This window comes from Peromyscus maniculatus, chromosome 13 (assembly GCF_049852395.1).
Source record: "Peromyscus maniculatus bairdii isolate BWxNUB_F1_BW_parent chromosome 13, HU_Pman_BW_mat_3.1, whole genome shotgun sequence".
Taxonomy (NCBI): Eukaryota; Metazoa; Chordata; class Mammalia; order Rodentia; family Cricetidae; genus Peromyscus; species Peromyscus maniculatus.
In genome coordinates, this window is record NC_134864.1 from 32643070 (window position 1) to 32657110 (window position 14041).

At 42.6% G+C, this 14041-nt stretch overlaps 1 protein-coding gene across 6 annotated transcripts in view; it reads right to left on the minus strand.

The window, feature by feature from the left end:
- The window catches only part of Rhbdd1 (rhomboid domain containing 1), a 146843-nt gene that overhangs the window by 43558 nt on the left and 89244 nt on the right, over positions 1 to 14041 (minus strand). For 5 of the 6 annotated variants that reach the window (XM_042260031.2, XM_042260033.2, XM_006990364.4 and 2 more), the window contains exon 6: positions 12752 to 12895. In XM_042260031.2, coding sequence (XP_042115965.1) covers positions 12752 to 12895 — 144 coding nt within the window. Of the gene's footprint in view, positions 1 to 1221; positions 1309 to 12751; positions 12896 to 14041 lie in introns of all 6 variants that reach the window. The other variant, XM_042260034.2, reaches the window with a different exon arrangement.

The following is a 14041-nucleotide window of genomic DNA, read 5'->3' on the forward strand; positions in this document are numbered from 1 at the left end:
TGCTGGTGAACTTGCACCAGAATAGTCTTTCTGCAGGCTTGGAAAGGCTGAATAGCCACAAAGTATGGGTCTGATCTAGCACCTTCCAGAAGGGCACCTTACGTAGTCCAAGGGAGCCCGGCCTTCTCCACACCTGCTCCCTGAGGCAGAAACTGTCAGCAGGATGCATGCCATCATTATCAGACAAACAGACCATGAGGACATTGAACCAACATGTTAGCTCTGGTAGCATCTGAGGCCATTCTAGAACATTCCAGTTCTGTTTGAAATCATACATTTGAACAAATGTTTTTGTTCTCTATCATTTTGTTTAGAAATAAGGTAAATATTTTACTTTTTTAATTTAAAAAAAAGTCAACAGATCCCAGCCTTAATTAGTTTTGGGGTTCGATGACATCATGATATATGTACAGCAATAACTTAAGCAATGCATCATAGTAATACTATATTTGCACCCCCCAGACTTGAGTGGCATTTACATGCTTAATATAATCAACAGCATGGCTCTTCATTAATGCTCAAAGAAACTGCAACTCAATTAGAGAATAAAATATTAAGATACACCCTTGGGACACACTATATATCATTTTGAAGTATGCTTACAATGCTTACAAAGAAATCAGAAAACGTCTATTAAAATACAATTTTATTAGCTGCAAGTATCAGCCATGGAGTATACATACTGAAATCTAGGACCTTTAGTTAAAAAAATACAAGAAAAAAAGGGGGGGGGGTAGTACTTGATCTGTGTCATTGTTAGCCCCAGTACAAAGCTCTGAAAACTTCTTCACATCTCTTGATCAATGAGAATAGAAGATGCAGGCAATTTCCACCTACTACCTGAGAGTTCTTGTTCTAAATTAATACATTTTTTAGAGAAATGGCAAGACTCTGCAGCAGTCCAGCAATAATGGTCTTCGCAAATTACCTTATGAAACAATAAATACACATACCAGTAACTTCTGAGATTAAAAACTTGCAGAAATAACTGGAAAAACCGAACGACTGCACTAGTACACCCCTCGCTGTACTCCCTATTCTATGGGTTCTCATGGGTGCTGTGGCAGAAAACATCACAGGTTGGCACGTAAGGCCATCACTTCACGTAAGTCAAGGGCTACTTACTTGCCTCTCTTCCCCACATCCAGTACATTGCCTTAGCTGAATTACAGTCCGTCAATTAACTCTCCTGTTGCCCATCAAGGTGCAGAGTATTCTTACCTCACAGTAAAGGCCAAGACTTGTTCGCGATTTCAGCGCCGAGTACTTTACACTTGGCCCTGCTAGTGTGAGGGCTTGAGCGAGGATCTGCTGAGACACAGAATGAGAAACACGGCACCTCTCTCTCTCTCTCTGACCCCCACCCACAGCAACATTGATTCTGAAAACTGACGGGGCAGCACAATGAGCCGTCTCTATGTGGAAGGAGAAGGAAGATGGGGGAACTAATTCATTATTGTCCCAGCTATATTTGTATTGGCAACTGTGTTCATTAGCACATGAATGCTGCCTTTCCATACATGGGTGAATGCAGGCTCAGAAAAATTATAAATTAATTCACATATCACTTGTCACAAACATGTTCAAATTGTTTATACTCTATTTCTCATAGCTACTCTAATCCTTTTAAGTGGTGGCCCTTCTACTTTCCAGAAGAGACCCACACAGAATTCTGATTCCTCTATTACTCCTCTTCCACGCTCACAGATTAACAGTTATGTGCAATACTTCTATTTCTTTACATGCACAATTTCACACCTAAACATGGCCTCAAAGAGAAAACTTCCTTCACTGAAATGAATACCCCTGACATGCAGAGTAGTGAGAAAGAGCCAACAATTTAAGGCAACCGTTGCTCTGCACTGCAATTGCTTTGAAACAATCTGGCAGATGGTACTTTTTTTTTTTTTTTTTATTATGTAGAAGTTTTCCTGGGGGAAAACACATCAAATTACTAAAAGAAAGAAAGAAAGGCTAAGTGGTCACACAGAATTAGCATCAGCTATACATCTCTGTCCTGGCTGCATCGCTCCTCAGCCAAGCAAGGCAGCAGCTGGAATTTGCATATGTTATCAACCACCAACTGCCAATGACCGCATTAAGCCAAGGGAGGCTCACAAAATCATACAGCTAAGGCACAGTCATCTCATGTGTGTATTTATCAAATTATATCTTTCTTATAGAGTTATGTGGGTTCATCTTCTAGAAGGTTTTCATTGGTACAGCAGGAGACCTAACTTTCAGACACCACTGCTTCAGGTACCTACCTATTCCACAACACTTCCTAGCGACACCTCCCTCTGCTCTACTGCTACAAAATAACAAACCTAGACTTAGCAAGGGGACAATTAACACAGTCAAAGTACTTATGTACATACGTGAGTATGTCACGATGAAACCTATTTTGTACAATAAATGTAACTAAAAAAAAAACAACACTGAATGCGATTGGGTCCACTTTTCTTACAATTTCCCATACAATAAAATAATCAAGACAAACACTACCTTTATAGTCTTTGATGTTGCTGCAGAGAAAGGAAAAAATGTACAATGTAATTACAACAAATCCCCCTGTCATTTAAGCCACACCTCAGCTGATCTCTTTGAATATATGATTTTTATAAACAGGATTCAAGGGTATCAACAGCAAAGGTGCTAGATATTAATTGGGAGACCATTTCTTTTCCATTATGGCAACCAGTTTCATTCTCAAGCCAAGACTTCCATAGTGCATCCTGCCCTGATTTCGAATGTGGCTAAGGAGCAACCCAGTTGACCAGTGGTGTGTGTGTGTGTGTGTGTGTGTGTGTGTGTGTGTGTGTGTGTGTGTGTGTTTACTCTGCCTGATCATCACAGGACAGCAGTGTGGATGTGGGAATGTGCTTTTCAGAAATCTAACAGAAAATCCATATGTTATCCCACCATCAGCAAGGAGGCCCAGATTTAAACAGGACACAGGCCCTAGGCTGGCAGACGAAAGTGGTGAAGGACAGAACTCTGTGCCCGGTGCCAGCTGAACCTGGTGGCAGGTTGTTAAGAAGAGCAAGGGGGAGAGGAACAGAAACTACACCAGGAGTGGGGAGGGGAGCGAACCAACCCACAGTGAGCTCAGGCTCCTCGCTAGCATCTGCCTTTTGACGCGGATAAAGAGATGGCTCTTTTCCAAGTTTTCCCTACTATTACGGTATCAGCTGCCTCTTGGACTTATTTATAAGCACTGACTGCCAACAGAACAAGACAAGATTTCTGTTAATAGTGAATGTGCGAGTACTTGAAATAATAGAGATCTCTTTATTTTTCCTATAAAGGCTACTTGGGTGTTATTATTATTCCCGGCATGCATTTTAGGACTTGTAATTATGGCCAGGTACTATTTGGAAATATTAGAAAATTCTGAGGCTGAAAACTTGCTACCCTGACTCCTTAACTTATCTTTACAATATATTTAAGCGAGGAAGAGCCTCAAACTAATTGGTGCGGGCTTGGTATTCTCTCTCCTAATGAATTTCTCTTGGCTGGCTCTTTTTAAAACAAAACATAGCTGTTAAACTAACATTCCTTACTGTAAAATCCCATGAACCAAAGAGAAATAAATATGCACACAGCCTTAAGAACTACTGTTTCTAAAGTATCTTCTGTCAAAAGTAAAAATAAATACGACGAATAATAAGAAGCGTCTAAAGTAAATCCCTCAGGAATGATTGGCTCAAACCCCAGAGAAGGAACCCTCCATGGAATGCTGAGAAGTGCAGAGAACAGTGCTCCTGCCCCTACAATAAACACAAAGGCTGGACAATCTAAACAGTAACTTTCCTTGACTACATTCAAGAGCTGTGGAGGTGGAGAAACCACAAACCCTAATCCTAAAGTGTTACGTGGAACTTGCTTACCTCCTCAAATCCTGCTGCCAGTAAGAACTCAGAGAAAACCATGAGACCAGGGGGTAAAGGCTGAGGAGTGGGCGAGCAAGAGATCCCAGAACCACTGGTGCTGAGACAGGGGAACCACACACTGACCCGGAAGAGAAACAGGAGGAAGTGTCCACCTCCTTAGTGACAAATGAAGAGACGGTCCTATACTGTGTATCTAACTCCTTATGACTGCTGTGAAGGACACAACAGTATCTATGTCATCTCTGTGCTAAAACTGGCTAACTGGAATTGAACCAAGTCCCGATAGAAGCGATAACATGTAGGAGACAGAGAACAGAGAGACATCTCAAACGCATCAGGAAGAAACAACCAGATAAAACGTAGATTTCTTACAGTTTAGTGGGATTAGTGTCTGTGCTGACGAGTTTTATGCCAGCTTGATACAAGCTCTACTCATTTGGGAAAAGAGAACCTCAAGTGAGAATATACCCCGACCTGGGCAACCCTGTCGGGTATTTCTTGATTGATTGTTGATGTAGGTGGGTCCAGCTCATTGTGGGTGCTTTCTTACCAGCTACCCCTGGCCTGCTGGTAAGAAAGCAGGGTGGGCAAGCCATGAGAAGCAAGCCAGGAAGCAGCATGCTTCTATGGCCTCTGCTTAAGTTTCTGTCTCCAGGTTCCTGCCTTGAGTTTTTGCCCTGACTTTCTTTGACAACAGACTAGATGATATGGAATTGTAAGTTGAAATAAACCCTTTTCTTCCCAAGTTGTTTTTGTTCATGGTGTTTTTTATCACAGCCACAGAAACCCTAGCTAAGACAGAATTTGGTACTGGGTTTATGGGATATTGCTGTGATTGACCTGATCATGTTTTGGGGAGGACTGTATTATGACTTTGGACCTTTGGCTTGGAAAAGCTATTGAATTCTGTCTCAGAGCTTAATGGGCTGTTCTGTGGGAGCCTAGAAGGTAAGAATGCTGAAAGCATTGCAGACAATGGAGGTCTCACTTGTGAGGTTCCAGAGGGAGGGTTGAGAGTCCCTTAGAGACTCTATTGGGATCATTCAATATTTTGAATTAAGAATCTGTGGTTCTGGTCAGCTGGGGCTAAAGAATCAACTGTGATTAATAAGAGACCAAAACCCACTAACATGGAACCTCTGCTTTGCTGGAACAATCTGGTTGTCAGCTGTGGCTAGGCAATCAGCTGGGATGAAGAAGAGACTGGCATCACTGGAACAAAATCTTCTGCAAAGTGTTTCTCAGAACCGGCACACAGAAGCTGTGGTCCAGAGAGGCCCAAGACTGCATGTCAAGCTAACAGCCAAATTTGTTCTTGTGTAAGAGTCACCCACATGTAGCTGATTTTGGTGGCACGAAGCTGCAGGACTGAAGGAGTTATGGAGAACAGCTGAGACTTGGCAATTCGAGAGGCCATGAGAGGCCATTGGTGAAGGGGCAGCCTCAGTTGTAGGAGAAACCCCAGGATTGAATGGGCCGTGAACCGTAGTTGAGGCATGGCACCATGCCACAGGGACAGAGTTCTTGAAAAGAATGCAGGAGACATGATAGGCGAAGGTACAGCCCAGCTGCAGTGGAGAGCCAACATTTAGGAGACGCCGGTACCACGGGATGACCCCCAAGGACAGCAGCACCTGCGGCGCAAAGCCAGCCCGACTCCGTGAGACAAGCTGTTGTGTGTTACAAAAAGCAGAGCTGGGGGAAGTGGAGCCCTTTGGAGACCAGAGGATTATGGGTGTGTCCCAGACTGTGCCCTGGTTCTTCCCTTGGAGGGAGAAATTATGTAACCCACTTCTGATTTCACAGGAGCCTACAGTTAACAGAATCTGTTATTTTATAGAGATGTTGGATATTTTAGAGAAACTGTGAAAGACACCTTGGATATTTTTTTTAATTTTTTTTTTTGATATTTATTTTAAAGAGGCTGAACTTTTAAATTGTTTGATTTTTTTTTTTTTAAAGACCATGGGACTTTGATTTAAAAGTTACGGTTTTTTAGATTGTGATATTAATATTAACATGCCCAGTCTTGAGGACAAGTGTGTTTGTGCATCAACAAAAGGCCAATTGTGCTGGCTGGTTTTATGTCAACTTGATGTAAGTTAGAGTTATTTAGGAGGAGGGAACCTCAATTAAGAAAATACCCCCACCCAAATGGCCTATGGGAAAGCTGGTGGGGCATTTTCTAGATCCATGTGGGAGGGCCCAGCCTACTGTGGGTGGTGCCTTTCTGGGCTGCTACCTCCTGGGCTGTATAGGAAAGCAGGCTAAGCAAGCCACGTGGAGCAAGCCAGTAAGTAGCACCCCTCCATGACCTCTGCATCAGATCCCACCTCCAGGTTCCTGTCCTGACATCCTCTAATGAAGGAGTATGATTGTAAACTGAAAGAAACCTGTTTCTCCCCAAGTTGCTTCTGTTTACGGTCTTTTATCATAGTAATAGAAATCCTAATACAGTCTCTCAGAAAAAAAAAAATAGGAAAACTAGGGTGCAGTTTTTATACAACATTGGAAACTTCAAAAATTGGCTACATGGCTGGTAAAATGGCTTGGTGTATAAAGCGCCTATAACTCAAACCAGGAACCTGCATTCCATCACTGAACCCACGGTGGGAGGACAGAGCCCACTCCCACAAGGTGCCTTTTAACCACACAGACACACACAGACACACAGACAGACACACGCACGCACGCACACACGCACGCACCCACGCACAAATAAAAAGAATTAGCTGTAAAAAGCTTTTTTTTTTTTTTTTTTTTTTTTTTTTAAAAAAAAAAAAAGAAAACTGGTGAGTTTTGGGTTGGATTACACGTTTGATGTTGGGGAATTGCTGATTTTCTTGTATGTGATAACAGTGCTGTGTGTAAGTAGCAGGATGTCCTCTGTCCTTGGAGACACTCACCACAACACTGGGAAGTAACATGATGTGTGCAAGCTACTTTTACAGGCCCAAGCCAAGACAACTCTCCCGCCTGCCTTCTCTCTGGCCCAAATACACTCACCCGCAGAGTCTACACTCACACAAGGCTGGGCAAACCGCGGGCTCCATCCTGACAGGAAGCCACCACGGCAATGGTGTACCTGCTTGACCACAGAATTTTACTCTCAGTGAATGTTCTAAACAGCATATGGAACTAATTTCAAGAAAACTGACCCAAGGAAGCTTCCTGAAGTAGTAACAGATAACAGCAAAAATTCTGCCCTTGTAGACGGCTTACATTAATTCCAATTTTGTTTTCTTAAAATACTTTATCGCTGTTTTATTAAAATAAAAAGGAGATATTTTAAAAGGTTTTTTTTTTAATTAATTTTTTTTCCTTACGGGAAAATTCTTGATTTTTTTTAATTGGTATAAAATGTTGATTATATGGTACACGGGGTTTTGTACCCTACTTTCCTCATTTAATACTATCATAATCAAACTTTTTGCCACTACACTTTTCAATAATGTTGCTTTTAACATGTACATGTTCCCATGGTCCAATGAAACTATAAATGATTTAGTCTTCATTGAGATTATTGTACAAATTTCAACTTTATGATATAAATTACGAAGCAAAGTAGATATACAAATTTTGGACTATTATCTCTTTAGGAAGGCAGACTCCTCTTTAGGAAATAACTGAGCACAAGACTTGTTCGACCCTTTCCACATGCCTTCAAGAAGTCAGACAACTGACACCCTCATCAGCAGTACGTGGAAATTGTTACAACCACCATTAAATGTGGGTGAGATTTAGAAGCATAACGCTGCTAACACACACCACACTGGTATCTGATACACAATGGTTATTTTTTTTTAATTATATATTCAAGTTGTTTTCTTTTTTATTGATACGGGTTGGTGTTAATTACTGTGTTACATGAGTTCTTTACATGTTAATGACAGTCTCTGTCAAAGTTTTATATGAATATCTATTGTTCTTCTCTTACTTTTCATTGCTTTTCTCTTTAGAAAAGATGATACCTAAAAATAACAATCGTTCACCTATCTTACTGTTTATATTTTCTTTCTTGAATACATTATTTTTGCATTTCATTCAATTAGTTTGGAATTGAGTATATTATGTGTTCAGGCTCAAACCTGATTCTTCCTCCTAAGCAACTTAATTTTCAGAGAGCATTCCTCTAACAATGTATTTCACTGGTGTCCTGGTACTGGAATGTGCTCACTGTTACAGAGTATCACACAAGGTCACAGGGGTCTCAGATCCAGATGGACCCTTTGAAGGACCAATGTCAAATACCAGGTGCTATTGTGATTTTTCTGAGAATGGAAAGAAGAAAAACCTTTAAATTCAGAAAATACACTTGTGAGGGAATGGGGAAAGGAGGGGGACCTTCTGGCTTTGTGGAGAAACAGGGGTAAGCTGAAGAGAGCAACTGGGCGGGGAGTGTGCCTGCGTCAGTCTCTCACACTGGGAGGCAAACCACAAAGGTGCTTGGACTCAAAGCGGAGGTCCTATCTACCTACACCAAGTGACTGGGTTATGCAGAAACCAAACCCTTGGCCTCAAAACAATCTCAGGCTCTTCTCATCAGCCCAATCTTAATAGTGTCTGGCAGGAAGAGCAACAACAAACTTTGAAAAATAAAACTACTTTCCCTGAAACGTTTTACAAATGAGATAATAAACCATTTTAAAAAACATTTCATAGAAGAAAATTTGAAGTGATTTCTCTTGCTGCCCAAAATAGTGCTCCTTTCTGAGTTGTCTTCGCAACTGTGTTTCAGACAACTGGATGAAGCCTGGTCAGATATGGAGGTGTGTGCCTTTGACGGAGAAGGATGAGGAACTCAAGGCCAGCCTGGGCTACATGAGATCCTGTCGCAAAAGAGGGACATGGCTCAGTGGTGAAGAGCACTGGCTACTCTTGCAGAAGACCCTGGTTTTCTCTTTAGAAAAGTGTGGAAGGGGGTGGAGTCTTGTTCTGGGCCTCTTCTTATCTATTGATCGCTGGTTCTCAGCAGCCAAGGAATGAGCAGCCTGAAACAAGCTCCCACCATGATGGTCTGCATCATCTCGGGCTCAAAACAATGGACCCAGAGGATTCCAGCACCCACATGGTGGCTCACAATCATCTACTAGAATGCCAGCTTCAGGGTACCTGACACCTTCTTCTGGCCTCAGTGGGCACGGCATACATGTGGTATACAGACATACATGCAGGCAAAACACCCATACAGATAAAATAAACAAAATCTTTAAAAAAAATATACAGGATTAAATATATGAAACCTCTGAAGGTAGCATGTATCTGATTTTTCTGACCATTACTAAATACTTAGACATTTTTGTTTATTTTCTGTTACGTATTAGTTATGTTTATATTAGCTTAGTAACTACTAAAGATTTACAAATGAAACATTCTCTAAGGCTGACTCTAACTTCCTTTTCTGAGACACAAAACGCAGAACCTTTTCTCTGTAGTTATATTCAAGTCTCTCAAACCACTCCAAAACAGCCAGGCCCACCAGAGGATGCTCCCAGCCATACATCCCCTGCATACTTGTCTCTGAGAGACACAGAAGGCCATTACTGGAGAAAGCCACTCTCTCTTTCTGAGAAACACCTGCTATAGTTTGGATCGGATGTCAGTTATCCTCTCCAAAGGCTCAGGTGTTGAAGGCGCTGTCGCCAGCGGGGTGAATAACTCATAACTGAATGAGCTCCCGGGAGGTGGAGTCTTGCTAGGTGAGACGGGTCACTGGCAGTCTGTTTCTGAAGGACCTGTCTTGTTCTGGGCCTCTTCTTATCTATTGATCGCTGGTTCTCAGCAGCCAAGGAATGAGCAGCCTGAGACAAGCTCCCACCGTGATGGTCTGCATCATCTCGGGCTCGGAAACAATGGATCCAGCCAACCTGGACTGAAGTGTCCGAAACCACATTTAAGGCATTCCTCTACCACATTTAAGGCATTCCTCTCTTAGGCACTGTGCCAGTGGTGGTAAACTAAAACAGCAACTTTGCTGCCGACACCTTTACCACTGGGGGGAAGGCAGGGGTGGCGCGTGTGCGGGGGTGGGGGGGTGGGTGGTAGGGGGGTGGGTGGTAGGGGGGTGGTACGACAACATAAAACCAAGAAGTGAAACTTCACAAGAGGGTGCCTGTCCACTTGTGAGTGATCCTTTCTCTTACCCCATTTGACCTGGGAACTTTCTAGACCCAATGTTCATACTCAGACTCCAGCCTGTTTGACTTTTCCTCTAACCTTTTATCATTTTTTGAAGGCTCGCTATTGGTAGACATTTTATAAAAAAACAGATGCTAATAACCCAGTGTTGCCCCCTCAGAAACGTAACTATTGACCTAGTCTACCATCCAGTCGTTGTGTGGCTCCTGGGATTTATCTGGTCAGTGTGGAAGGGGTTGGAGATTAGCTAGTCACTCTATGCACATGAGCCCTGCCCTGCCTTGTGTGTCCACACATAACTACATCATAACTAGCCATATACACAGGAGTATCCCTGAGGATTCATTACCACACTGGTTCTGGGGCTCTTTTCCAGGTTTCAGGATGGTGCCACCAAATCATGCTTCTAGAGTTTGTCACTCTAGATCAGTGATTTCTTTTTCTTTCTTTTTTTTTGTTTTTTTGAGGCAGGGTTTCTCCATGTAGTTTTGGTCCCTGTCCTGGATCTTGCTCTGTAGACCAGGCTGGCCTTGAACTCATAAAGATCCGCCTGGCCCTGCTTCCCGAGTGCTGGGACTAAAGGCGTGTGCCACCGCCGCCCGGCTTAGGTCAGTGATTTCTAAAAATGGCTGGGTTCTCCTTTGCACTTCTGAGAGACAGTCCATTTCCCCTCTCTGTTGAGTTGACTTGCCCTTGTAACATGTTTTGGTAACATAAGACCATGGCCTGTCAGCCACCTTGCTTGTTTGTACACTCTGTCTTTGGAAGCCTTGTAACGAGCCTGGGCATACCTGCTGAATGAATGGGAACTAATAGATGGGTTCATGAGGCTATTGTGGGATGCTCCAAACTGATCCCTGCAGCTTGCCAGCCAAAAGCAAGGCATTCTGGCCCTGCTGGCCCATGCACTCTTAAAGCAAGAAATGTCTACTGTTGTCAGCCACCAACTTCAGAGTGACTTGTTATACAATGATAGAGTACCAATATATCATAGCTGATACCGTGCACCCCAGAAATACCAATTTCTCCCTTTTCTCTAGCCTCCCGTTGCTCTACAATGAGGGATCTTATTTCTTCAGTTTATTACAGCACACTATCTCTATGCACACTGCCACTGCCAACATTGCCCTCCTTAAATTCAAGGGCAATACTATCATACTTCGTGTGTTCCCATCGCTGAGCAGCATCTGGCCATTGCCCGGCTCTTGTCTGCAGAAGGCTACTGCCAGATTTACAAAACACAGTTCACATCGCACCCCCACACTCAATCCTACCCGAATTGGTGTCGGTTATAGTTAGTGCTGTGACCCAACACCCGACAACCTGAGGGAGGAGGTGCTTATTCCAACTTATAGTTGAGGTGATACAACCCCAGGCGAGGAAAGCCTAGCACGATGGGGAGGTGGCTGGTCACACTGTGTCCAAGGTCAGGAAACAGAAATACATGAATTCTAGTGTCCAACCTGCTTTCTCCATTTATTCAGCCCAGAAACCCAGTCCGTGGGAGGTTTAAACTTTCCTGGGAACACCTTCATAGACAAAGAGAGGTACCATGGAAATGTAAAGTCTACTCTTTGACGACTGAGATCAGCCGCCGCAGCACCGTTCCACTGATGCTGTTTAACCACAGGACTCCGGCCCCAGCCCGGCTTCTCAGTGCTCAGTTCAAAAGTGAGGGCTGGCATGAACATACTCTTTAGTTCTCTGTTTGCAACAACACTCAGAGCATCTGTCAAGAATGCCTTTGACATCTCTGCAAATTCCACAAATTCCTGACACGCCACCGACTTTGCCTCTGTGAAGATCTAAGGACACTCCCCCATCCTCTCACCCCTAGCACCCATTTAGTACCCCTCCTGGGTACTTGAAATTACGTTTACTTGTATAGCACAGTGTGCAACATAAATACACTTCATAAGATATTGTGAAGCTTTTCAGGGCAGATCCTTGATGTTATCATTACTCGTGCAGGAAGTGGTATCAACGAGGTCCACACACAACCAGAGACAGTCAAGTTTTCCAGAAGGGGTCCCACCTTCTACCTCTGTGTTCACTCTGTACCTACACGGTACCCTCTGAGAAGTACAAGTAGTATAACTCTCCAGAGTCAATGGCTGCTTTTTAGGAACTTATGCTAGGGCAATAATGAGGACATCTACACCCAACTTCAGAAGCCAAACCCAGAGCAAAGATAGCAAAATAGGTAGAGTGATGCTTAGATAGCAATCTGTAAAAGAATCTTTTGAAAAATGTGTTCAAACTACAAAATCACAGGCTCTGCCCCTGGAGAGATCGATTCAGTAGGATTCAAACCTGAGTCCATTTGATTCCAAACACAATCTGTGGGGAAGTTCGTGGCCAAGACTGGTATATGGTAATAAGTGCCTACTTTACAGCCATGAATACCAAAGAAAATACCTTTCTCATGTACTTAATTTATTTTTTTTTTTTAAGTTTCTTGACTTCAATATTAAGGCACAAAGCACAGCGGGCCTATAAAAAGAACACTTAACAATGCATCCAGTCTGGCACCTTGGGAGTTTAGGCTGTGGGACAACGGCATCACATCCCATTCTTTGAGATCACAATCTGCACAGGTTTTTCACCTATATATCCTTTTTATAAACTCTTCGAGGCTTAATTTGCTACAAATAGTCCTTTTTCAGACCACCTTGCCACGAGGCTGGTTTTAAAATAACTGAAGGGTGCAAGGCTCTTACCTCGGTCCCAGAGGCTGGCTCTTAATGCTCTTTCCAGCTGCTCTTCCTCGCTCAGTCCTGCTGTATAGACATCATAGTTCCTATGAGTTTCTTCATAGGCCCTCGGTCTGCCATCTGGGTAGTGATTCTGATATCCAGAGGGGCCTGTGGGCACAATCAGAACGTTACAGACCCCGGTAATGGCTTTTGCTTCAGAATTCTAGCTTTGTATATGCAAAAACAAGCAAATAATTCATGTCACTATTTTGAGTATAATAATAATCTTGTATTTAAAAAAAGATGACATATAGAGAAAAGTTCCACAAGGGTGGGCAATGATGATCCTGTCACTGTTGCAGCCACAGTACAGAACACAGACCTGGACATGAATGAGATGTTACATGCTAAAGAGAAAAAGGAACAATAACTGAGAAGGCAGCTGGAGGTGCAGAGGAGAGACTGGAATGGGCTTTATGGAGTCTATTTGTCAGCTTAGAGCTGTTCACCATCCCCGTCTCAGAGTGTTTCCTGTGAAGTTTTGACTTGAGTGGGTAGAATTGTGGGGCATAGCCGAGAAAGTTTTACCTTCTTGTGGCTCCACCCAATCAGAGACAACCAATGTTTCATACCTATACCACAGAGCACCCATGCTGAGTATTCTATTTCAAAAACTAATAAGATTGAGACGGATAAGCCACTTTCTCTGATTGTAACTGCACTTGCAACTAACAGCACTTTTAAAAAAATCGGTATTCAATAGAAACAAGAGATGACATGCCCATTAAATAATAATTTCCACACTAAACAGACACCAATTAATAAAAGACGGTAGTGAAACAATGTTTGCTTTTGCAAAAATAATCCTACCAAACTTTTGTCAGTTTGAACCTCACTCGACCTTGTGTTTTCTTTAACTGTCAATGGTTATAGAATTAGTTTGAAGGGGCTTTTCTCTTTAGATAACAGTCTGGCATAATAGGAGAAATTATCTTGTGCTCCATGCTCCTCTCTACCCTGTTGTTACCATATTCTTTTAAGGGGATGTTTCTAGTCTTAATTAATACACTTGGTTGTTAATGAAACTCTGTAAGCTACAGTATCCTGTTTCTCTATGTCATCCCACACAGTGCATGAATGGGTACTAACTTTACTGCAGAAAAACACAGAACTCGGTTGAATTTCACATTCAGGAATTTGATCACTGGAACTCAATCTACTTTGAAATTTATTTTTGAATGTCTTATTAACATACTTCATTATGTATGATTTTTTTAGAAAAAAAATTGAATTCAGTTTTTGATTACCACACAT